The sequence below is a fragment of the Lissotriton vulgaris genome, chromosome 10 (genome assembly GCF_964263255.1).
Source record: "Lissotriton vulgaris chromosome 10, aLisVul1.2, whole genome shotgun sequence".
NCBI lineage: Eukaryota > Metazoa > Chordata > Amphibia > Caudata > Salamandridae > Lissotriton > Lissotriton vulgaris.
The window spans coordinates 111,218,351-111,245,557 of NC_141698.1; the positions used below are offsets into that span (position 1 = coordinate 111,218,351).

The 27,207-nt window shown below is 43.7% G+C and overlaps 1 protein-coding gene across 3 annotated transcripts in view; it reads right to left on the reverse strand.

Moving 5' to 3' along the window:
* Window positions 1-27,207, reverse strand: part of IQCE (IQ motif containing E) — a 272,321-nt gene that overhangs the window by 158,664 nt on the left and 86,450 nt on the right. For all 3 annotated transcript variants that reach the window (XM_086940632.1, XM_086940634.1, XM_086940633.1), the window contains 6 exons: window positions 26,230-26,376; window positions 18,329-18,460; window positions 16,129-16,199; window positions 11,394-11,507; window positions 11,182-11,232; window positions 10,886-10,956 (listed from right to left, as the gene is read on the reverse strand). In XM_086940632.1, coding sequence (XP_086796758.1) covers window positions 10,886-10,956; window positions 11,182-11,232; window positions 11,394-11,507; window positions 16,129-16,199; window positions 18,329-18,460; window positions 26,230-26,376 — 586 coding nt within the window. The remainder of the gene's footprint in view (window positions 1-10,885; window positions 10,957-11,181; window positions 11,233-11,393; window positions 11,508-16,128; window positions 16,200-18,328; window positions 18,461-26,229; window positions 26,377-27,207) is intronic.

Below are 27,207 nucleotides of genomic sequence, written 5' to 3' on the forward strand. Positions count from 1 at the left end.
CGTGATGTTTAGCCAGTGTGGGAGGCAATGGCGAATCCTGCCGCCCACTGGCCCTGAAAGGTCGGACAAGGAGGGTTCTGGGAGGACTAGCCCACCCACTGGCCCCCGGACCCACATTGCTGGGTCCCACGTCCGCGGCCATGCAGATACTGTGTAGCTTGCGTGGCCCTGCGGCCAGATTTGGAAGAACGTGTCGGGGCACCCCTTCCGAAGCCACAAAAGGGGCTAAAGGCGGACTGAGTGGGGCAAGAGGTTGCCGCGACCCAAAGATCTGGCCGTAGTCCTAGAATCCTTGAAGCGCTTGAGCGCAGAGTCCTCCTTGTCACTGAACAGGCGATGGTCATCAAAGGGCATGTCCAAAAGGGTAGATTGGACATCCCCAGAGAAACCAGACATCCTCAACCAGGCATAGTGCCTCAAGGCACTAAGGTTCCCTAAGTGCTCTTAATAAGCAAGTATCTGGATCAGTATGAACTCACCTCCGTGCCAAGATGCCTCGGCAATCGAGCGCTCTATAAATGCATCAGTCAATTAATCAGTCAAGGCTACCGACAAGGAAACCATTTTGCCCAGAGGGTCGGCGGTAACCAGCAGACATCTAATGGTGAACTTAGCTGTGTCTCGATCTTCTGCCAATGCGCGGTTGAGAATGGCCTGGGCCTCCTCCAGGCACTGTGGTAGCACTTGCGCAACCGTATCACACACCGTATGGGTATAACGGCCCAAGAGGCATGCATTGTTCACTGACCACAGCTAAGCTGGTGGAAGAAAACATCTTCTTCCCAAGGTGATCTAGCTGCTTGGATTCCCTATCTGGGGGGAGTACTAGGGAATGCACCTTTCAAAGCAAGGCTTGGACCACCAAGCTCTCGGAGCGTGGGGGGTAGGTGTTGGGAGAGGAAAAGCACTGGGCAATCATCTTGTCCACAGGAGCCCCTGTGCTGAGTTTGGACCAAGTACCAGGAGGACATCAGTGAGGGCTTCATTAAAAGGCAGCAGGGGCTTCGAAGAGGCTTCTGCCGGTTGAAGTAGCTCTGTCAGGAGGTTAGTCCTGAATACCACCTTGGGAAGCTCCAGGCCCAAGGCCTCAGCCACCCTACGCAACACCATTGCATACAAAGCTCCGTCCTCGGTAGCCACGGTAGGAGAGAGAGCATGCCAAGGTCTGGGGAGGTATCCAAACCACTGGCATCACCTAGTTCTTCAGGCCAATACGGTTCTTCGAGCTGGTCAGCTAAAGGGTCTAAAGACCCCTCCCAGACCTCCTAACCTCACTCAGGCTGCCACTCAGGGCGGTAGGGAACGCCCGAGATGAACAGAGGTACAAAGGTACCCTCCTGCGCCGGTACTGTTGTCTGGCGACTTCGGTCCGGCACCCTGTCTAAGTCGGGGGTGAGGTTGGGTTCGACGCCGATGGGGGGGCGGGGGGGGGGGGGGGGGGACAATCGACGTCGGGGAAGTCGTCACTAGAAACGGCGCTGGGGAAGGTACCATAAGGTTGATCAGCGCCAATCCGGATCCAGACTTGGATCCTCAGGGGCCCTCTGGCGCCGGGGTTGAAGCCATCGGCATCGAAGGCCCAAGGCCCCCAGCCAATTCCACGGGGCCTGAATGTGCGCCTCGTAAAAAGCTTGAGGCTGGGCAGGGGACGTTCCGGGAAAGGGAGCGTAGTGCGGGCCGTCCCAGAAGCAGGCTCCAAAGACGGGGCTGGAGAGCGACGACGCTCCAGGTCCCGAATTGCGTCGGCCGACGGACGGGGAGAAGGCGTAGAGCAACGATGCTCCTTCACCTTCTTCTTGTGCTTCGACTTACCCGATGAGTGCAAAGAATTTGATGACGAGTAGTGGTGGCTCCGCAACCTTGACCTCAAACGATAGGGAGCGGACTGCCGGGACTCCAAGAGCTTTAGTGACTGCCCCCGCAAAGACTTCAGATTAATGGCCCAGCAGTCTGAGCACGACTGAGTCGGGGTCGTGCTTCAGGCACCAGAGGCACATGAGGTGAGGATCCGTGATGGACATCAAGGTCTGATCGAAGTCACAAGGATTGGCGCAGGTCCAACGATGGGACACCCCTCATGCTACCAGGAGTCGAAGCGGTACAAAAAGGGGGTGGTGATGGACGGAGCATCTGCACCAATCAAACACTCACACCCAGTCAAAAGATCTGGGTTTAATCCATCACTGTTCTTTAGCCCAAGATTCCTAGGACCGGTTTCTGGCATTCCAGCCGTCTTCAGCCAGGCTTGCTTGAATCCAGTGGCAAAGTGAGCAAGGGACTCACGTCTGAGCATACCCTGCCAACTTATGGCGAACAAAGCGGTACAAAAGGGGGTGGTGATGGACAGAGCATCTGAACCAATCAAACGCTCACACCCAGTCAAAAGATCTGGGTTTAATCCATCACCGTTCTTTAGCCCACTCTCCCACCCCAGTTCAGACATGGCCATATACAAATCAGTCTGACCCTGTGCCTCATGGGAACAGTCCAGCCCGAACTTCCAAGCCATGCCTTCCCTGGACCGGAATCAAGCTTCCTAGGACCAGTTTCTGACATTTCAGCCGTCTTCAGCCAGGCTTGCTTGAATCCAGTGGCAAAGTGAGCAAGGGACTCACGTCTGAGCATACCCTGCCAACTTATGGCGAACAAAGCGGTACAAAAGGGGGTGGTGATGGACAGAGCATCTGAACCAATCAAACGCTCACACCCAGTCAAAAGATCTGGGTTTAATCCATCACCGTTCTTTAGCCCACTCTGCCACCCCAGTTCAGACATGGCCATATGCAAATTAGTCTGACCCTGTGCCTCATGGGAACAGTCCAGCCCGAACTGCCAAGCCATGCCTTCCCTTGACCGGAATCAAGCTTCCTAGGACCTGTTTCTGGCATTTCAGCTGTCTTCAGCCAGGCTTTCTTGAATCCAGTGGCAAAGTGAGCAGGGGACTCACCTCTGAGCATACCCTGCCAACTTATGGTGAACAAAGCGGTAGTCGAAGACTCAAGACTCAGAAAAAAAATTGTCAACAAAAGTAAAAAAAAGTTTTGTCAAAAAATTACTAAGGGGCAAGCTATCTCTGGATCTGCACTGTCGGTGCGGAAGAAGAAAGAACTGATGTCAGCGCGCAGGGGCGGCGTCTAAGTAGCCACCACAACGTCTTCCTGGTGTCCACCACAACGATGACGGACACAGAGTTGACCAATACAACCTACCCGCCCGCAGGAGTACTGCTACAGAATATTTCTCCGGATCCAGTCTGACGCCTGAGATAATTCTAAGGAAAGGAATCTATTACTAATGGTCTCTTTCAGATAGGGCCTGCATTACCATTATGCCTACCATTATGCCTAAAACAGCGCTTTCCCCTTAGCCCTAAGTCATCCCTTCACACCCTTAGCTCTAAACCGCCCCCCACCCTAAAAACTGGCTTTGAGATGCCATTCCTGAAAGTAAAAGATTCAGCATAAAGATGGGTGCAGTATCATCGCAGTAGTGATGATGCTTCCGGTCTAAAGGCTATTCGTATTGAAGTCTTCGTGAAAAAGAACGCTTCCCTTTGAAAACATCTCAGGTAGTGTTTTGTACTTTTTCACAGCCTAAAACTGGTTTGGTCAGGATGGTCAAAATTGCACACCATCTTCACTAGCCTACTCATCATAGCCTTCAGGAGAATTTTTATCTTCAAATTGATTAATAAGATCAGCTGAGAGAAAGTGCTGAATTTAGGTACAAGTGTACCAGCTGGCAGCTACAGTAAATTGGAAACGCTGAAGAAAAATGGAAGCTTCGTTTTTTAACAAATCTTCCAGAAGGCTATTAGGACCCCCTTCCTGACTGCATTCAACTGAATACCACACCCAGCTCTTCTTTAGTCAAGAAGACCTCTAGTAAGTCTCGGTCCTCTTGAAATAGAGAAAGCATTTTCAACTTCAGAGTGAAAGGGTGCTTTAGTTCTTGTCTAGAGAATGTTGAGCCGCATATCATTTTGTTTATGCAAGTCAGAAAACACAACAGCGATACAGATGTTCCTACAACTATTGCCTCAGCCCAATTTTTTTTATTTCTGCAATTGTTTTAGTTGCCGTCACCTGATTGGGAAGCCCATATAATAACTTACCAGACTTGTATCCCATACCCCATGTACTATAGAACCAACTTTGGATGGTTAACCAAAATGTGTTTGGTACATCAAGGGTGAGGGTTCTCATCTTGTCTGCGACTGTCTCCAAGTGCCTCATTAGCTGTGGCTCTTTGGTCATACCATGAAAGTTCCAGCTGTAGGACCCTCCCCTCAAGCTCCACCCTAGTCACCTCTGGTCTATGCTCTTAAACTTTTAAAAAGGAACGTGCACTGCCTCTGATGATCTTTTTGTATGACTCCCACACTACCATGGTTGGTCACTGAGTCAGTATTTAGTACCAATTAGCTATTTGTTTTCACTCTAACAAATTCCAAGGAGATTCCATCTAAGAGTCAGCTCATATTTAGACCCCAGATCCCTGCAGTTCACAGCAGGTGTGCCCAAGGAACACCACAACTGGGAAGAGGCCTGAAAACTCACTGGGAGAATTTTCATCCCCCTACCATTTAGTCAGCTATGCGGACAGAGAAGGAATCAATGCCCGATAGGGATTGCTGTGCAGCATAACAAACTCTTTAGGTTGTGACTTCCACATGCCACATCAGCCAAACATCAAATAATCCAATGGAGCTTACCTAGTTTGCAAGCACTCAGCTTCCAGGAATGAGCGTCGGATGCAGGCAACACAATTCTCTTGGTCCTCCCTTTGTGGCATTTAAATCCCCATCTATCACCACCGCCCCATAAATTGATCTGCCAATAATATTCCAAGAGCGCTTAGTGACTCCAGCATTAGTGATGGCTGGACGTAGATACTTATTAAGCACCATGAGTAGCCTTCAAGGCCACGGGATAACAGAACAAATTGTACCCGTTTATCTGAATATACAAGGGAAAGGTTTTGGTGTATATGATTCCCACCCTCCTGAAGCCTTAAGAAATCCTCCGCAATAGACTCTGTTAAATCTTGCATCTAAAGTATCAGGAGGGTGTCTGAGAAGTGCTGCTTTATGAATTGTAGAAAGACACCTCTCAATTTCATTGTTCTACACGTTAACATTCCAGGACCTCATTTCATACCTAGATATTCCAGTCTAGTGTGTTGTTTGTTTGTGTTAGAGTACTCCCGACTGTGGAATGTCTCTACCTAAGCAACCAACCCATCCCCTTGATGTATGTCACCCCTTGGAGGAAGTGAACTTGACTGATGGAAACCTACCCTCCCTAGTCGATGGTGTGCATATGAACTGCTTTTTCAAACATAAAACTTAAGAGCCATCCATCTCCCTCAATTCCTACTTCCCAACACTTCCTACCTAGCAGCATCTGCCACACTATTCAAATAGTTAACTCAGGTAAAAAAAAAACTCAAACTTGGAGTACATGTCCCAGGTTTTAGCCAGGTCTCCTCACCTTCCCATTCAACCGAAGAGGTGATCAGCAATATGTACATCAGTGTATAGGTCTTCCCTGTTTACAGAATACCTATACAAGAATTTAGAGCAGTTTAACCTTGGACCGCAGTACGCCAAAGGAGAGGTCCAAAAGGTTAAGGATTACCCTATTTGCTAAGCAATTCGAGCACGAGCCTCCTTCCATTTCTCTGTTCCCACAGCGCCACTGCTCTTATCACTCAGGCTGGCTTGGGAAAGCTTTAGTTGTGCAGCCTTCGTTGTTGATACATTCTTTTCCTTTGAGGTTTTGCCTGTATTACTGAGCGAAATTCTGGTTTGTGTGAGTATGGAGCACACTGTAGGCCTCTGAAGGGCTTTCCTTGTTTTACTAAATCCTATGCTGCCTCTGGTATAATAAAGGAGTGGGTCTTTCCACAAAAACTAACTCTTAGCCTGGCAGGGAAGATTAAAACATTACAGCTGCATGGATCTGAGTTTTTGTTTAACCACCAGAAACATTTGTTCCTATACTGAATGAGATTTGTGTAGTCTGGGAACAAAATTATTTTGTGGCTTTGAATCTCACAATACTGACTTTGCTTGCCGCTCTTAAATAACCCTGTGTGCAGACCCTATGATCCTCCTCTTCCACCCGCTGGGCAGACAACTGAGCAGAGCCACCAAAAGAGCCATCAGACCACCACCAGGCACTCCTACTTGGCACCTCCTCCAAGTAGACCAAAGCAGGGAGATTTTCTTGTTCTCTTCTCCTGTTTCAGCATTCGAGGCTTGGCACACTCCCCTTCTTCGCCCAGGACTTCAGCATTTGGTGCCCCTTAAGCCAAGGGGGAACAGGGCAAGCAGGTGTTCAGCACCCTGGGGTCATCGCCTCCGCATCACAGCCACTCAAAAGTGTGCAGGCACAGCCTCTGAAGACTGAGTCCTCTGCCAGCCATTTTGGGTCCAGTCTGTTTCCAGGGGAGATTTAGCAGTCCCCAGTGAATGTGGGAAGGGACATACACCCCACAAATTTGGGTCAACATCTTCACCAGCGGTCCAGCTCTTTAGTTCGCTACCAACATACAGTGCATGGCTTACAGCAGGCAGTAACAAAGATCAAGCAGGAGACATTTTACATTGTAAAGGCAGCACTTCCCTTGATTCAAATACCAGGCAGGAGCTCCACTCATTTACAGCAGTGCCCCATCTCTGCAAAACTCTAAATAAAGCTCTACGTTTCTGGTTTATGAGGAAGTGGAAGAAATATTTATGAATTCAGACAATATCCATGATGGCGAAGTAGAATTACAGGTAAATCACTTTTCCTTCTCCATCACCGTAGTTTCTCGGTTATATTTATACGCAGCAGTATTGAGCAGCAAGTTCAATTCCAACCTCTGTGGAAAGGAATGCGAAACACAGTGTGACATGCCTGAAAATAGTGGCAGATTACAAATTGTATTGCTTAGCGAAAGTGTGCCTTGGTAGAGGTAGCCATTATAATAAAGGGGTAACCCAAACAATCGTCCTTGGACCTGGGTGTCGATTGTTTTCTGTTCCAATGGTCCTAGACCTTTCTTTTTACACAATTATCTACTTTTAAACAATTGCCATTCAATTAAGCTTATGAGCATGTGCAAAGTCAGCTTGCGATTACATAGATCCAGAAACAGTTAAAGTATTTATGATGTGCAACAACCAAGAGATTTCAAAACAGCATGTATTTATTAATCACAAACTTAGATCAACCAACAGTAGACATCTTACTCAAATGTAACTAAAAAAGAAGAAAGAAAAAGAGGTTGCTCCAGGGGAACGTGCGAAAAGGGGTGCTCTAATGGAGAGAGAAAGAGGTAGGGAAGGAGAAGAATTCCCAATTGAGGTCATAAAGCAATAATTGTTGTAAATCAAGTCGGACTGATAGTGTATATCAATCTAAATTAGCCTGGCCAGTGATGATTAATTATACAGTAACTCTGTTCAGCATGTTTCGTTCAACATTGAGAGATTTATCATCATTTGCACAATAGAGGAAGGGGCTTATGGTCCAGGCCTGCTGAAGGTAGACATCAATGTTTTGACCCGGCTTGTGACACAGAGGGAAACTGGGGCTTTGGCCGGCGGGTCTTCTTCAGGATATGGGTAAGCAACCTATTCAGGGTGTTGGTATATATGGCTCCCGGTATGGTCACCTGGGTAAGGGTGAGAGAATGTAGAGGAAGTGCACACAAGAAGTTGTTCTGGAGAACAGGATACACTGAATGATAGTAGGTCAATAGGAGTTAAAGGCACACTGATATGGCTTCTCAAAAAAGTCCATATTGTGGGAGGAGGATGGATCCTTATCGGTACTTGAAGAGCAGAGTTGACCGAGTGAATTGGTAAAAAAGAGCGAGTGCATCAGCAACTTATACAAGCGTGCAGTGTCCTCACTTTTTAAATCTCTTAGGTTGTTGCACATCATAAATACTTTAACTGTTTCTGGATCTATGTAACCGCGAGCTGACTTTACGCATGCTCATAAGCTTAATTGAATGACAATAAAACACAGTCCTTCATCAAAATCTAAACTTTTCGCTTTCCCCAGTGGCTGCAATTCCCTGCACAAGTTACATTGCACACTTCTCAGGGGTCCTTACACCCATCCTGCAGATCTCAGTATGACCCTAAACACAGCCTCCAGCACTTAGCAAAGAAAACTAAGGTTGGCACTGCTCCTGTTTTGCTGTGTCTGCATCTGGCACGCAGGCGGATGCTTTCTGTTATACCTGCCTTTGCATGCTGCCTCAAAGTCAGAGAAACTGACTTTCTGTGGTTTCTAGTTTAACAGGGTTTAAAATGGTTTGTTTGGTTTTCACTAAACTCAGAAAGTAAACCTATACATCTCTAGGAAGACTTTACACTTCTTAATCGAGAGAAGGTAAGTAAGGCAGAAAACACAAACTTGATGAACACTATTCCAATTAGTCGTTCCGCAACAAGAATGGCACGCCATCAAGCACAACTGCATATGAAAGAGCAGGAGAGAAATTAAACAGCTCAACTAAAAACAGAGAAGAAATGATACCACCTTTAGAAAAAAGGTTTAAAAAATGAAGGTAACACCCTAAGATGCTGAGTAAAATCCAAGTGGAACAGACGTTTTCAGAGTAAGGTAGCCTCTGCAACAGGCTGCTATGTTCATGGGTTGCTGTAAGGAAAAATAAGCTGCAGACTGACTGCAGAGTTGAAGAAATAGGGGCATGTGGCAACTGTGTGAAGTGGCACTTTTCACTTTTGTTACAGTGTTAATGTAGAAGCACCATTCTCTTGTTCAAAGTTTGTTTTTGCAGGGTATTGCTTCCAAACAAATGCCTAGGTGATGTGTTTGGAACACACTTGTGCTCTAGTCAGAAAGTGAAGAGCCTTTTGCCCGGCAGCAGATATTGGAGTATGCGACCAAACGCATTTCAAGGTCAAACCTACCATGAGGTGCTGTCCAACTTAAGGTCCACAGAACTAAAACACTTTTGGCACAAACTTTCATTCCTGGCAGTTCCAAATTCTTATTATCTCTGCTTGACAGTCAGAAAGAGGGCTTTTAAAACACTCAGTTGTTAACCATGGATACAACACGCTGAGTTGGACTCTAAGGAGAGAACAGATTCTCCATACCCAATAGAAGGAACTAGTCATGGGTACTGCCGGCTTAACAAAGCCAGAACAAAGCAGTAGGTTCTACTTGATGCTGGCAGAACCGAATGGGTCTCAAAATGTATAGAGTCTGGGTTGTAGCAGTCAACTTCAGAGTGGTAAAGGTGCAAGGATCACAGAGATGAATCTCAATGTCAGCAGTGGCCTAGTCATCAAAAGGAAGATGGAAGAGTTCCACATGGTCGAAATAGACTACAAGCAGGTAAAACGGTCTCTACCTCAGAGAGTTCATAACAGGATCCCTTTATATTGAGGGAGTTTTATCTCTCTTCCCTTCACAATTCTGTATGACCTGGCCACACACAGTCCATAAACGGCCAAGCATTGGTAACCTGAAACTTGGAAGGAAATTGGTATTTTCCCAGCTTACCAGCAGAGATGAACCATCATAATGCTAAAGACAGATACAGGCGCCCTCTTGAACGCACTCAAGCCTTTTCTTCTTTTAAACAAATAGCTGAAAGGAAGCTCAAATACAGAGAAAAAGACAGAAACATTAACAGTTGACAAAAAGCTTTTAGAAGGAAAGAAACCTTTTCCAAGAAGACAACATATGGAAAATACAATATGCTGTGTTTAGATATCTTCTCACGACGAGAACAGAGAAACAAGAAGAGAGGATGTAGCCTAAGGGCTAGAACGGTCGACCTCAAATCTGGAGAACTGGGTTTGAGTCTCGGCAATGACGATCAACATCCTGATATTCTGGGCAAATCACTTAAACTCCCTGTACCTAACAAAAAACATGAATGTGTTCTTGTGTAACACAACTGGTGCTCATGTAAAGCGCTCTGATACCTTCGGGCCAAGTTTGCGCTATATAAAACGGATTAAAAAAAAAAAGAAGAAGGATAGGATAGGATAGTACATGGCAGAGTGTGCACTCCCCGGTTTGCATACTACAGTCCTAGTGTAGTTACTTTGACTGTTTAAATTCAATTAGAAAAATAAAAAAGGATTCTATGATGATTCTATTCTTGGTTTTTTCATCATTATAGCTTTGAAAAAAGTACTTCGGAATTCCAGTTGATTTACTGAAACAATATAATAGTTACAACATAGACAAAGATCCAATGTTGGAACAATATTTAGACCAGAGTTCATATATTTTTAGTAAGATAAAGGTAGACTACTGGGAACCCTACAAAGACAGCTACGAAGATGTTGAAGAACAGATAGCTCGTGAAGAAGCATATAAACAAAATCTATTATGTTTAGTAAGGAGATGATTGAGCCAAGACATTTCCTTACTGTTTAGTTAGTCTTTTCTACTGTCAATACACCACAGAATTAGATATTTTCTAACAACCAGTGGTGCTAGACACAGAGGTTACGAGCTCAGTTTCAAACGTCTAAAATAACTGACATTTCCTGTAAGTTAAGTAACTAAAAAGTACCACCCTCGCCATGCAGTGCTCATGAACTCACATATCATATGTGAAGTTATGAACAGTGCATTTGGCTGGAGTTATAGTATGTAGCTTACCATTTGCTGGGATTTTCAGTTTTCTTTTGGTTTTGGATCATAAACAAATTTGAAGTTCTGGGAATTTTACACTTTTTTTTATATTGTTGGCTAGTCAATGGTCCAAACAGATAACCAGAGCCTTGCTCATATTGTCAGTGAATATTTATATGTTTACAGGTACTTCTAACAACAGTATTTACTTTGGACTTCTCCAATCCTGTTAGAGCACTGAGCATCTTGAGAACACTTACTTAAGCATGTTATCTTTCTCTTTGCATTGCTGCTCCAACTTGAGAATCTTCTGCCTCAAACCATTCATGACCTATCAGAGGAAGGAAAAATGAATTTATTGGCTTGGAGTTGCATTTGGTTTTCTTTAGAAATGTGGATTATTCTATCATCACAAGGAAAAACGAGACACAAACATCAGGGGAAGTCTCATAATAATGGCATAGTTTAAAAAGACAACTTTGAGCATTTGACGTGTGGCTGTGTCAAATAAAAGGCTAATGAATGCAAAGACATGTTGGCTCAAAGTTCCTCTTACCGAACTTGAATCGTTACGTTTATCCACTAAACTTCTGGAAAACTCAGAGCCCTGCAACAAGAACAAAACAAAGAGCACTTGTTACCTCACTAATGTCTCCTAGTGGGTGTGGCCCACCAAGAACCTGTGGAGAAGAAGATTTGTAGCCTTGAAATAATTTAAACTGAACTTGTGTTACTTCATAAGTGAGGAATGTCAACAAATACAGGTACCTTGGAGGGATCCAACAGCTGCTCAATCTGTCGATCTTTTTTGCTGTTCTCCTCCTTTAATCGCCGCAGTTTTGTTTTCAACACGTCTGCTTCCGATCTTTGCAGTTGTAATGTCTAGAAGAGAAAAGACTCACATCTCAACCTCCCACACATCTTTAAAATGCCTGGATGAATGAAACAATAGCAAAGAGCCCCCAGAATTCAGTGGATATCCTAAACCTCAAACATTTTCAGTGATACCCCAACATCTGATAAGCTATCAGTCTTGAAAGTCAATTTACTAGCAACATAAAACCCTTGATTACCTGTAAAAATTGTTCTGCAGCACAGCTATCTTCTGTGCATCTGCATATTTGGTGGAATATTACCTTTTGACAGCTAATAAATCTCAGAACATATTGTTCTGAGTTTTAAAAACATTTTAATAAAGCTGTGGATATGTTTTCAAATGCATCTCATTCTGCTGCAGTGAAGCATCTATAGGATTAGTCTACATGAGCAACTTGGTATGCTGGTTAGAAACACATGTTTATTTAGTCTTTGCGTGAACTCCACAATAACATTTTCAGGAACAATCCGACTGTGAAGGCACTGGGGTAGTACGATTGGCACGCATCAGATGTGCTTCCGTAGCCTATGTTTATCAAAGTTTCTAGACATATCCAGTACATTCCGCTTGGTCCCCATGGTGAGTAGGTATACCTATACCACACTCAAAGATCAATTGAGAATTTTAGTCTGCTTTCTAGTGTGATCCTATAATTTTGGAAGCAATGCCCTCACCCACTTTCGTGTCATGCTTTCCTCTGGCATGCTTCTACGCCACTTGTACTATAGTGTACAGGGGTGGAGTTTGGTCATGTACTAAACTTAATATTAGATATGGAGATACAATCATAAATGGTTAAACCTTTCTTCTGGGTTACCTAATCAATTTGATCTTTATTTACCATTCCTTAGACAGGACTAAATATATGTGGATGGTCTCAGGGCATTTTCACCCTACCATCGCTCAGTTACTTGTCAATATGTTTAGGCCATTAACTAGTACCCCCCTATCTGTTAACAGCCTTCATTAGGACTACAAGATTGCTCTGTTTCCAACTAGTCTACTGAGTCAACCCTAGTATCGTCACTAAAAAGTGTTAGTTATATACCATACACGCACCTTAATTTTGATATGTTTTGTAGACGATGGAGCTTTCTTCAGCAGTCCAACTAGGAATTTGTAACCCAGGGTAGGAGCAGTTTATGGCCATTCTTTGCCCACCGCCATGCTTGATAAATGCATGACTACAGGGTGATGCTTTTGCTCTTACGCTATGGTACAAGAGGAATAGAAGCATACCCAAGGATGAAGCATGCCACAAAAGTGGATGACAACATTGCTTCCAAAACGATGGGCTCACACTAGAAGGAAGAAAACAATTATCATCAATCTTTGAGTGTGGTATAGCTACAGCTGGGAGGGGATTGATGAAAAGATACCTCTTGCCTCCTTGTGTATGGGATGAGTAGGTATGTGGACCAGTCATGTGGAGCAGAGGAAAACAACACGTTTTCCATGATCCCTTCCTCCGAATTTACAAGAGAAAGAGCCTACATATAGGTGGTGGCGAAACACAGCAGTTTGTTAGTGAATTATCCTCACTTCGCTCATCCTTGGATAGCTCACACACAACATGTATATTTGTATACTATAAATGTTTCTTATACACAAACCTATATATGTATATATGGCAAAATATCAACATGAATCACAACTATATGCTTCTACATATAACTTAGTCCATATAAATTAGTAGCTAATAATCTGCCATAGTGTGAAATGTGTACAGAAGATGAATATCTGCACAAGACTGAATACAGCTACACAACATGGACTATGCTGGGCCATGTCTGCTGATGCCCTCCGCTGTCTCTGGAGATGCTGATCTCTGGGTGGGTTGGTCTTCTCTGCCTGTCTGCCTGTGCACAGACAATCCTGGCTTTCGTGTATCAGTTCTCACAGAGATTTTAAAAGTGTGTGAGAAGGTGTTGTCATGGCATAAGTGACAACAGTAGCTCGAGAATCTGTGATAGAGCTTCACTCAGTTATAGGGCTCCCAGACCTTTTTTATCTGTCTTGTATACCTTATGCAATACTATACATCATTGGTGAATAACAATACCATACATGTGTAGTGCAAACATGAAGCTCTGGTACATTATTGTAAAAATACGAAGTAATAATGGAACGGAAGCTCAACACTATATTATCTTAAAAAACAAGAGGAATACTCATGTCTCATGTCAGTAGTCGCTCTGGCCTAAATATGAATTATTAGGGTACACACAACACCTTGTACAGGAAATGATTGTTTTAGGCCTGGTTAGCACCTTGGGGGGCTACCTCATGTTAGGGCCTGGCCCTCGTACTGCAAACCCCACTTGTTATAAAGCCGAAGGTAGTTCCTGATTAAATCACTATAATTTTTGAAGTGGCAGGCATTTTAATTATGTTTTTGCCAACTTCAATTGGAATCTTTTATTGTGAAGAGCCATGAGATGCCAAATAAACTTTTTGCAAATAATGTGAGCGAGTAAAAGAGCTACAGGGTTTAATGAGAATAAAATGTATGCCAGTGTTTTTTTCTGTTCCACATTTTCAACTTCCTTCCCCTTAAATTAAATTATTTCATGCAAAAAATCCACCAGGATATCTGCCATCAGTGCAATGCCTTGCACGAGTGGCACTAAAAGATGATCTAGGAATAGCTCTACAGGAAGGGTAATGAAGTCTTTCAGACATTTTACTGCAGCAGACTCTTCCTTGTGGCTGCAGCAGGTGGATAATGTAAACATTTGTCATTTACTGTACTAGAAACATACTAGGGTGGACAAAAGGCCACATCTTATTTTTTTATTAGGACAAACTTCAATTTGCCCAGGCCTGTTGTCCTCCAGACTTAGATGGCCACAGCCCTAAAATCCACTGTTTGAGTTGGTAATAGACACAGAGAGCCTCAGTCGAAGAAGGAGGCCGTCAGCAATGCTTTGATAACATCATAAAGAACAATAATTTCCTCAAAGGTAATAAGGGATTTTCAACATCAGTGAAAGACCATTTGCAGAAGGAAGTATAGCTGCCTAAAACAGCATGTTCTTCCTGCCTCGCCAGTGACCCTATTCAGATTTATTTGTAGCATCCTTCGAAGGGATTAATGACCTGTGGGAGGAGTATGGATATATCAGAAATGAAGGGTGTATCCTTCCTAATGGCATTATAATATTCTGCAGCTTCTCTTCTTGAGAGATTCCCTCCAAAGCTCTGAAAGAAGCAGACAAAGGCATCTCATGGAACTCTGAATTTATTGCAGAGTATGAACTTTTCAATTTCTTACATATCAAGGCATATCAAGCCGGGCCAGGTGGCTTAGTGGACTAATGCGTCCACTGTAAGGGCCCGTGTTTGGACCCAATGTGATTTGAACCTGTGACCATGAAGTCACTCAGCTTTTCATCTTTCTGAGGTCTATAAAACGATCACCGTTGAGTAGGGAACAATAAACATCTGTTTATTAAGGCCAAGATATAAATGCGCTTTACAAATACACGTTATGTTATTGTAATTGCCCCGGATGGTCATGAGCCTCTACGGGATGGACAATCCTTATATAAACACTTTGTATGTGGTCTGTAAGTGTACCTACATATATTTTGCATTATCAGACTTGTTTTTCTGCTTGAGTGAAAGGGACCTCTCAATCTTGAGTGAAAAAATCTAGAGCTGTGTGCTGAGCTTGCACAGGGTGTATTCTTACACTTCCAAGTCAAGCCTGAAAGTAAACAGTACCGGGGCGGCTCCTCAGCTAAGGCGGAGGAGTGTTGCACCACTAGTTTCCAGCACTTTAAAAAAGGAAGAATAAAATGATAACATGCTGTTTATTTTTCGATGCTGAGGCAGTTTGGTGGGGATGGGCTGCTCACAGAGCAGGGGGAGGAGTGGTTGGGCCACTTTCTACGTGCGCATGACGGTTTGGCAGTAGGCTGTTTGGCATGTTCTCCATAGGGCTGTAATGCACAGCCTGGGTAGAGAACATGGACAGCCTACCAGTCCCTGTCTGAGCAACGAACAACGGCGCTTAGACCAATCACAACGCTTCTGTCATGGTGACAGCAGCATCGTGATTGGCTTTCAGGAGTCAGGGAGCCTGTGTGGTTCCGGTTCACACAGAAGCAGAGGAGTGTCGGCGGTCGGCGAGCCTCCTTCAAAATGCCCACCCCCCTTCCTCCGCCCTGATACTACTGCCCGGAAGCAGCCGCCACTGAACAGTATCACATTTCCATCTACTGCACATAGTTTGGGGTGTTATTCTTTCTCTTCTGTCCCACCTATAATCCCAAAAGGAACATTACCTCATTGAATTCCATGTCCCAGCAAGCAGCAAAAATAGTGCAGTACAAGAAATACACAAAAATATGTCATCTGCACAGAGGCACATGAACTCCAAATTATAATTTTTGTACTACAAGCACCCCTATACAGAAATTAAATACTGACAAACTTCAAGAGTCAAATAACGAGGTTGGCCTTGAAAAAACCCTGCATCTGTTCCAAATAGCTTATACTATGTCTATTTTAAGACTGGGTAATGTATTGTTTATTTGACCAACCAAGGCAACAGTCCATACAGGCTAGAGTGCTTATGAAATCCATCTAATGTACAGGTAAAGAATTAACAGCACACAGTACCTTCTTCAGCTCAATAATTTCATCATACATGTCTTCCTTCTCTTTATAGTCCGGAGTTCCTGGGACGTAACCTTAGGAAATGGGATTAAGATGATTTTGAGAGCAGACATGGTACCATGACAAAGGGAGAGTCATTATCAATCAAACAAGCATTGACAAAGCAGAAAGTGCTGGTTCTGCATAGTCAAAAGTAAGTTCTGTAGCTTCAATATTACACAGTGGTGGGAAACAAAGACCTCTTTTCCTCACACAAATATGCTATGCAACAGGGTTTCCAACAGGTTGACGCAAGCTACCAGTAGCTCTCTGGCTACATCTGAGTAGCTCGCACATAATAATTACCCGTCAACTGGTTTCACAAAAGGCAGCTGCCAAAATGCTACAGTAGCACAGTAAGACACAGTGCGCAACTTTCTGTGGGGCATGGGAAGCTGAAAACACAGGGCCATGTAGCCCAGACACTTTTGAAAAATTCTTTGTTTCTTTTCTTTAACTTCTCTTCCGTTTTCTTTTTTTGCTACTCTTAGTCTCCTTTTTTTGCTTTCTTTATCTCCTTTTCTTCCATCTATCTTTCTATGTTTTGTTTGATACTATTTTTTTTCTGCTTCCTTTTGCACTTTCTCCAATTTTGTTGTTATTGTTATTCCTCACTCTCATTCCTTTCTTTCTCTCAACTTCTATTCTTTGTCTCTTCTTATGGTCTCCTGTCTTTTTAAATTTCTTGTCTTTTCTTAAATTTTTCTTTCCTTTTCGCCTTTCTTCTTCTACTGCGTTCCATTTTCTTATAGCATTACCTCCTGCCAACTCACCTTATCCTCCTTTCATGATTTCCTTTCACCGTATTCTTTCTTCCTTACACTGCTTTTTTCTTAACTTCTACTCCTTTTCTCCACTCTTTCTTTCAAACATGTTCTTTCCTGGTTTTAGTCTTACCTTTTTCTTCCTCTTTCTATTTTCCTTCTTCCTCTGCTTTCACTTCTTCCTCTGTTTCTTTTACTCGTTTTTGCTCTCTGCTTGTATTGGTTCTTCTTTATTTACCTTCTGTTCCTTTTTTCTTACTGTCTTTCCCTTTTTTATTTTCGTTCTCTATGCTAATCTGCCATCTCTCATTCTCTCCTTTGTTTGTTTCTCTTGGCCTCTTTCTTTCTCCTTTTTGTCTTTCACCCTCCCTCTTTTTCCTTTCCTCTCTCACCCCACCTTTCTTTCTATCCCGTTCTCTATAATTCATTCCCCTTCCTAACTGATTTTATGTTTTTTGTATCCTCTTCTCTTTCTCCATCTTTTACATGCTTTGTCTTTCCTTCTATCGCATTTTGTTCTTCCTAGTCTTAGTTTCTCTTTCTTGCTTTGGTCCCCTCTGCCCTTTTCTTCCTCACATTTCCTTTTTCTCCTTCTACTTCCTTTTATTTTTTCCTGTCCTTCCATTCTTCTTCTCCTCCCTCGTCTTAAATTCGTAATGGCTTTATTTCGGTCTTTCTTTCTAAACCTAAAGAGTACCTAATTCCAAATCTCTGCATATGTTATTTTGTGTGTCGTTATTGTCTGACTGCTGCACACTGTGCAGGTCACTGCTGAGATACGTTTACTTGTAGATTGGTAAAGTCTGGATGTACTTTGAAAAATGTATTATTGCTAAAGGTCCTTCAGGCCTAACTCTTAAAATGAACAGTGTCATCTTATGTATTGCACAATAATGAAGAAACAAGTTTAAATTAGGCTCTCAGGGTGATTCATAAACAAGGTACACGACTGATCATTGAGGACCGGTCATGTTAACATTTGCTATGTGGTTCGAGTGCCTGTTATGCTGCATGGCCAAAGGAGGGGGACTGGAATACTCTAATGGAATGTTTAAGTTACATGGACTTTATATACCATTATCTAACACTCACATATTAGGCGGTAGCTCATGATGCTTTTTAGTGACCAGAATCAGCCCTCAATACAGAAAAGTTTGGAGACCCCTGTTACACAGACTTAGTCATCAGCATACAGACAACAAGAAATACACATTCGATTTACAAACACACACGGCACAATAGCAGGGTGAACAACACATGTAGATATACGGACAGAAGGTTGGAGTTGTTAAGACCAAATCAATGCAATGTCTTTCAATTGAAGTTCACCCAGTAGAGAACCTATATTTTTACAAGGTTATTATCTGCTCCTCTTTCCATTTTTAAAAATGTTATGTTACCATTGCTAGCTGAACGAGAGTATTTCGGCTTCTTCATGCCAAGGGCATCCTTAAGATACTCTGGGGTGCTGCTGGAGGAGCGTATCCAAGACTGTCCGGTGTCCATGTTGGATTTCAGAGGCTGATTCAGACCTGTGAGGAAGAGAACAAAGATGGACATTTATAATAAAGTGCTGATGCTGGACACAATGGTATGCAAATAGTTCCAGCTCCTGCATACTAAAACCATCCATAAACCTGTGATGCCATGAACTTAAAATGCTAACACCTCTTTACTCTGCCAGACCATTCATTTCTATTTGTTTCTTACAATTGCTAAACATAAAGGCATAAACCTCCAGTCCTTCAGAAACCTAGACACAAATAGAAATCTAATGTGAATACCTGGTACTGATACTGTGTACGCCCTGCTACCAACAGTGCAGATTCCAATTTATTTGCTTTGCTGGCAGTTCCCTGTGTTGTCCTGTAGATAAGGGACTTCGGGGGACAGTATGTAAGACCAGATCTGCTGTCGGATCATCACCAAAAGATAGAATTTCCTTCTAAAGCAAAGGTGGTATGATAAATGATTCTTATGTGTAAAGTGTTCAGCATCACTCCGTGTCTGTAAGAGGTATCATATGCAGAAGATGGACAACCACATTGCATTCAGGTGCCCGTGAAATGGCCATCCATTGTATACTTAACCCTGGCTGTATAGCATCATTTGGGTGCAACTAGAAGCACTTGAATGTGAGAATACATTACAATTTCCTCAATAAATAATTTATTGCCATTTATTTGCATATTGCATTCTTTAGTGGGACAAATCAAAGTCAATAGGCTTTTAGCGATCAACATAGTCAATGGAATTAATTAATCTAAGACACCAGAAGACAATGATTTGAAGGTGAAAGGTTCACAACTGAGACAGGTTCCGTAATGAGCTGGAGTGAGGTGATCATCCTACCAAAGCACAAAATACTATTTCCTCTGCATGTAGTATTTCTAGACTTCTATTGCAAGAAATGTGCCTCATTGCAATTTTGAAATGTGTCATCCAAGGACTCCAGATATGGACTTGCAGCAACCTCTAGCACAATAAATTGGTGTGTCCATCGACATACATCTGTCCATGCCAGAATCCAATATCCTACCATGGGTGACTTTCTTTTTCCAAAGTCCTGTGCACCTCGGCTCATATTTACCAACATCTCAGACCCTGTGACAAGGGCCAAATCTTCTGTCAAACTGAGGAGCACAAACCTAGGAATTAAGATCAGTCACCAGCCCACCAATGTTGACAGGACACCTGCAAACACCACTAAGAAGAGCTGGACTGTCATGTACCCCCATACTGAACACAGAGAGTCCCAATACTCCATGAGACACCTGAGACAGATGGGTGTCTGTGTTTCATTTTCCATAGTCTGCCCCAAGTGAATTATGTGAATATTTGTGAAACCCAGACCCCATCAAACATAGACATAGCATTTACACTGAGATGCCCTGAGAACATCCAGCCTGAAACAAATTAGCCAGAACGCAAAAAAACCAATCAGGGACCTTGTGTGTGGGTCGTTTTGGTGGTTATACAACAGTAAATTACACTTTCTAAGCTACCAGCAAGTGTGGTCTAATTAGCATACATAATCCGAGAATACTGTTACCAATGCCCATTTATTCTATTATTGAATAGGCAGACCTAGGCAGATGTTCTGATTAATGCTGCCAACAGAAGCAAACGTGGACAAACAGTTACAAGGGACCCAACACATATTTCCTTAGTCCACTCTCTACAAAATGATCCAGATTGGCATACGTAGTAAGAGGCCCTTTACTATTCTCTCTGTGTGATATGGCCCAAAGAAAGACGACTGTAAATAAAAATTTGTTTTTTTTTTAAATGTACTTGAATTTTCAGCTTTTAACACACACAAAAATACCAGCATACACATGATAATTACATTTTAATTGTTAAAAGGAATATGCTACTTACCAGTATGCATCTGTTCTTGGCATAGAGGGCTGCAGAGTGGTACATTATGAATAGATCGCCATCTGGTGTTGGGCTCGGATGATTGCACTTTGTTTTTCTCTTGGAGAGTCTTTTGTATCTTGGTGACTCCTCCCTTAGTTGGTAGTGCGCATGGGCATCGGCTCCATCCTTAGATTGTTTTGCCATAGTAGGGTTAGATGGAGTAGTATAGTAGAATACAGATAAGAGTGCCCATGTAAGTGTATCTAAATAAGATAATGTTGGAACAGACACAGGTTTCCGGGGAGGCTGGGAGGGCATGTACCACTCTGCAGCCCTCTATGCCAAGAACAGATGCATACTGGTAAGTAGCATATTCCGTTTGAGGCATATGGGCTGCAGATGGTACATTATGAATAGATTATACAGCAGTTCTCTCCCTAGCGGTGGTCGCCCGTGTCTGTTGCAACTGTCTGAAACAATGTTTTTAATACTGCTTGTCCCACTCTAGCTTGTTGTGTTGTGTGCACATCTACACAATAGTGTTTTGTGAAAGTGTGCGGTGTAACCCAGGTAGCCGCTTTGCATATGTCATCTAGTGGAATGTTTCCCAGAAATGCCATAGATGCTCCTAGTTTACGTGTAGAGTGAGCTCTAGGAGGAACAGTTAATGTTCTCTTTGCCTTTAAGTAGCATATTTGAATGCATTTTACAATCCATCTGGCAATGCCCGCTTTGGAGATGGGATTGCCTTTATGTGTGGGAGAAAACGCAACAAATAGCTGTTTTGTCTTTCTGAAAGTTTGTGTTCTCTCTATATAGTACAATATGGCCCTCCTAACATCCAGTGTATGTAGGGCTCTTTCCGCTACTGTTTGTGGTTTTGGAAAGAAAACCGGTAATTCCACTGACTGATTGATGTGGAATGCTGAAATAACCTTTGGTAAGAATTTTGGGTTTGTTCTAAGAACCACTTTATTTTGGTGTAGCTGCATAAATGGTTCTTGAATCGTAAAAGCCTGCAGTTCACTTACTCTTCTAAGTGACGTGATAGCTATGAGGAAGGCCACCTTCCATGTGAGGAATTGTATTTCACACCTATGCATAGGTTCAAAGGGTGGCCCCATTAGTCTGGTAAGCACTATGTTGAGATTCCAGACTGGGGAAGGTGGTCTTCTTGGTGGAATGACTCTTTTGAGTCCTTCCATGAAAGCTTTAATTGCTGGTACTTTAAACAGTGACAGGTGTTGCCTGTTTTGTAGGTACGCCGCTATGGCTGCTAGATGAACCCTGATAGAGGTATATGCTAGGTTACATTGCTGTAAGTGTAATAAATAGCAAATGATTTGTTTAGTGGATGCGTCCAGAGGGTTGATGTGCTTACTGTTACAGTGTATAGCAAACCTCTTCCATTTTGCTGCGTAGCATGCTCTGGTGGTAGGACGTCTTGCCTGTTTAATGATTTCCATGCATTCTGGTGGTAAATCTAAATACCCAAACTCTATGACCTCAGGAGCCAGATCGCTAGGTTCAGTTGTTTGGGATCTGGGTGCATTATTTCTCCATGGTTCTGTGTAAGATGCATGGGTAATAACCTTAGCTTTTGATGTGGTACTTGTGAGAGTTGTAGCAGCGTGGTGAACCACGGCTGCCTTGCCCACGTGGGTGCCACTAGTATCATTGTCATTGAGTGTTGCTGCAGTTTCCTCACCAGTAATGGAATTAGTGGTAGAGGAGGGAACGCGTAAGCAAATTTGTTGGACCAATTTATCCACAGTGCATTGCCCTGGGACCTTTGGTGTGGGTACCTGGATGCGAATTGTTTGCATTTTGCGTTCTGATGATTTGCAAACAGATCTATCTCTGGTTGCCCCCATTTTTGGAAGAATGGCTGTAGTATTTGGTCGTGCAGCTCCCATTCGTGAACTTGTTCTGACTGTCTGCTTAGGATGTCTGCTATTTGATTTTGAATTCCTGGTAGGTGTTCCGCTAACAGGTAGATCTTTTGAGGAATGGCCCATCTCCATATGTCCTGTGCTAGTTTGGACAGTTGGAGAGAGTGTGTCCCCCCCTGTTTTTGAATATAATACATTGCAGTCATGTTGTCTGTTCTGATCAGGACTGCCTTGTTTGTTATTTGCATTTGGAAAGCTTTTAGTGCTAGAAATATTGCTAATAGTTCTAGGTAGTTGATGTGCAGTTTCTTTTGCTGCGCACTCCACTTCCCCTGTACTGTGTATTTGTCCATATGCGCTCCCCATCCGGAGAGCGATGCGTCCGCTGTTATTATTACTTGTGGAATTGGCTCTAGGAACGACCGTCCCTTGGAAATGTTTTCTGTGTTCCACCACTTCAGAGAGCGATACGTCCGGTCGTTTACCAACACCAGATCTGTAATCTGACCTTGAGCCTGATTCCACTGTGTCGCTAGACACTCTTGTAGTGGGCGAATTTGTAGTCTGGCATGTGGTATTAGCAGTATGCAAGAGGACATCATGCCTAATAGTTGCATAAACACTCGTGCTGGTAGTGAGTGTTGTGGTTGAAATCTTTGTATTAACCCGACCATTGTCTGTACTCTGATTGGGTTGGGGTATGCTATTGCCTTTTCTGTGTCTACTGTAGCCCCCAGGTATTGCTGGATCTGGTTTGGTTGCAGGTGTGATTTTTTGTAGTTCACCGTAAACCCTAGGTGGTGCAGCAATTGAATTGTCTTCTGTGTGTTGTGAAGACATTCTTCCTTTGATTTGGCCTTTATTAGCCAATCGTCCAAGTATGGGAAGACATGTATTTGTTGTCTTCTTAGGTGTGCTGCCACCACAGCTAGGCATTTTGTGAAAACTCTCGGTGCTGTTGTGACACCGAACGGAAGGACCTTGAACTGGTAGTGTTGTCCTTCTAACACAAACCTTAGGTATTTTCTGTGGGCTTTGTGAATTGGGATATGAAAGTAAGCGTCTTTTAGATCCAGTGTAGAAAGAAAGTCCCCTTTCTTCAGTAAAGGGAGTACTTGTTGGAGCGTGACCATGTGGAAGTGTTCCGAATTTATGTAAGCATTGAGAGGTCTGAGGTCTAATATTGGTCGTAGGGACCCGTCCTTTTTGGGGATCAGGAAGTATAGAGAGTATACTCCTGTTCCTTGTTGATCCTTTGGGACCTTCTCTATTGCATGCTTTTGTAGAAGTGCTAGCACTTCTTCTCTTAACAATGTCAGATGATCCTGACTCATTGGACGCTGTTTGGGAGGGATGTTTGATGGGGTAGCTGTGAGTTCTAGGCAATAACCATGTTGGATAATTTGTCTCACCCACTTGTCTGACGTGATGTTTTCCCAGACAGGTAGGAACTGTGATAGACGTCCCCCGACCGGTGTTATGTGGTCTGGGGGGAGTTCTATGAAGTCACTGTTTTGGTGTTGAGGCGTTGCGGTTGTTATTATTTCCGCGGCCTCTACCCTTATTGTTGTTACCTCTGTAACTACCTCTTGAATTACCTCTGGGTGATGTTGGTGTGAAAGATGTGGATTGCTGATTTGTTCCTGTGTTTTTTGAGCCCCCTCTATAGGTGGATCTACGAAAGGAACCTCTGTGCGTTGGCTGTTGCAATGCTCCCATTGACTTAGCCGTTTCCGTATCTTTCTTCATCTTTTCTAATGTCTCGTCTGTACTTGAACCAAACAATGTCTTCTGATCAAATGGTTTGTTCAGTAGGGCTGTTTGTACTTCTTGTTTGAATCCTGAGATTCTAAGCCATGCGTGCCTTCTTAGCATGACACTAGTGTTAATAGACCTTGCTGCAGTGTCTGCTGCGTCTAATGCACACTTAATGGAAGTATTGGTTATTATTTTACCTTCCTGTATTAATTGGTCTGCCTTCTTCTGATGTTCTTTTGGAAGATGTGTGAGAAGTTTTTCTAACTCATCGTAATGTGCCCTGTCGTAACGTGCGAGTAGTGCTTGTGTATTGGCTATACGCCAGCTATTCGCTGCCTGTGATGCTACTCTTTTGCCTGATGCATCTATTAACTTCGACTCTTTATCTGGTGGAGGAGCCTCTCCTGTAGATAATGAGTTTGCTCTTTTACGAGCGTTTGAGACCACCAGCGAGTCTAGAGGTACATGCCCTCTAATAAATATTGGGTCCTTTGGAGCCGCTTTGTATTTTTTATCGATTCTTGGGTTTAACACCCTGGCTCTCACTGGGTTTTCGAATATTTCCTCTGTGTGAGTGAGAAGACCCTTCAGCATAGGAAGAGTACCTGATGTTCTCTGTGCACTAGGTAGAGTCTCTAACAAGAAATCCTCTATCTGAGGTTCTGTGTGCATATCTAGTTTGTGATATTTTGCTGCCCTATTAATGAGCTGCACAAAACCTGTGTTATCATCAGGTGGTGAAGGCTTTGAGGGGTATAGCTCTGGGTCGTTGTCCTCATCTGACCCTACATCGTAATTTTCCCATGGATCTTCCTCATCTGGGATAGATTCGTCATCCCCTTGAGGTTCTCCCTCCCCTATATCACTGTCTACATCTGACTGAGGTGTAGCTGGTCTTGGTGTGGAGGGTGTAGGAATATGTGGCCTATTGTGAGGAATAGGAGAAGAGGGTGTGTCTCTAGGACGAGGAGAAGCAGGAGGAGTTATGTTCGTCCCCATTGTTCTCTTTTTTGAAGGAAGAGGTTTATCTTCTGACTGTTCACTCTTTCTCTTCTTCGTGACCACTTTCCCAGTTTGTGGGTCAATAAACAAGATCTTTTGTTTGGGATCTGTTTGTTGCTCTTGAATCGGTACCGAGGGTCCTGGTTCCGAGAGCTGTTTTTGTTTTTGATCTTCAGATCTTGCTGTTTTCGACACCGAATGTCTGCTCGATTCCGACTTTTTGGGTATCGAGTGTCTTTTGGGCGATAAATCATATTTCTTTTTCGACATGGAATGTTTCGATACCGAGCTCTCCTTTGTATGTAGCCTCGGTGCCGAAGTCGATGTCGCCCTTTTCTCGGATCCGACATGGTGGGATTCCGAGTGCTTCGGTTTCAGTTTCGGTTTCGTTGCCGGGCCCGAGGGCGGGGCGTCGGAAACTTTTTTCAGCGGTTTGACCGGGCCCGAGGGCGGGGTCGTTACCGCACGGGGTCGGTTTTTCGGTAAGGGGACGTCGTCACTCACGGTTTGTTGCTCGAAGAGTTCTTCAACCTCCGACTGGTCCCCTTCCGACCCCGACTGGTCCTCTTCTTCCTCGATTTGTTCGTCTCCGAACAGCTCCGGGATTGCCTCCGCCTGCATTCTGGAAGCCTCGTGTCTTCGAGCTCGACGATTTCTAATCGTTAGCTTGGAGGAGAATGCTGCGCAGGCTTCGCAGTCCCTGGATTCGTGTTCAGGCGATAGACAGAGGTTGCACACCTCGTGTAGGTCCTTGTGTGGGAACTTAGCACCACACGATGGACATTTTTTGAATGGAGTCCTTTCCATGGACTCCGGGCTTGACTGCGTCGAGAAAGGTCTCCTGTTCTTCGACGTAGATCCAAGTTTTTCTCTTCTATTTTGAATTTGTAACGCGTCGGAATGGAAAAGAACGCGTTCGCTAACAATACCGTCGAATTGGAAAGGGAATACGCGCCGAAAAATCACTTTCTTCTGAAGTTGATCTGGAGCGTCTCGATCTTCATCCGAACCCGATGGCGGAAAAAAACAATCTAAGGATGGAGCCGATGCCCATGCGCACTACCAACTAAGGGAGGAGTCACCAAGATACAAAAGACTCTCCAAGAGAAAAACAAAGTGCAATCATCCGAGCCCAACACCAGATGGCGATCTATTCATAATGTACCATCTGCAGCCCATATGCCTCGAACAGAGCATTTAACACTTATCTTACCACATAGGGAGTTAAATACCACAACTTCAAGACCTTATCGGAGACAAAAATACACATGCAATTCCGTTCTTACCACTTCTTTGCTTTAGAGATGACAGCCACAGATTTCTCGGCATTTTGGTCATAGGATTTTCTGTATGCTTGTGTCCTGTTCCTTTCAGGGACCTCCACACCATAGACTTTTTAGGATGCATACCGCTGCTGGAGAGGTACGGAGACTCTGAAAGGTTAATGCAGCATACATACACCATTAGTGCAAATGTTTTGGGGTTATTTACAACAGTAGTCAAAGAAAACTGCACCAGCTATCAAAAGTACATTCACATCTTAAATATATATTTTCTTGTTGGGTGTGCCATTAAATAATTAATTGCAAAAAACACAGTTGATAGACAGAATGCAGAACAATGTCTTACATTCACCCCAGTACAAAGATCTGGGCCTAAATCCATCGTTTTTTTGCACTCCACACCACCCTAGGTCAGACACGGCTGGAATGCCAGAAACCGGTCCTCGGAAGCTTGTTTCCGGTCCAGGGAAGGCATGGCTTGGCAGTTGGGGCTGGACTGTTCCCATGAGGCACAGGGTCAGACTGATTTGCATATGGCCATGTCTGAACTGGGGTGGTGTGGAGTGCAAAACAAACGATGGATTTAGGCCCAGATCTCTGTACTGGGGTGAATGTATGACATTGTTCTGCATTCTGTCCATCAACTGTGGTTTTTGCATTTGTCACCCCGAGTGGGATGGGTATGCTCAGATGTGAGTCCCATGCTCTACACACCACTGGATTCAAGCAAGCCGGGCTGAAGATGGCTGGAATGCCAGAAAACCGGTCCTCGGAAGCGTGTAGGACATTGTTCTGCATTCTGTCCATCAACTGTGGTTTTTGCATTAAATAATTAATAACATTTGTATGGTGGTCAGCATGTTTTCTGGGTTTCTTGACAGTGCACTGTCAAAGGAATCTATGTTGTGCTGTGTTGTTTTACAACGCGTTAGGTTATGTGTGATGTTGAGTTTGTTAACAGGGAAGTCTATCAAACCTTTG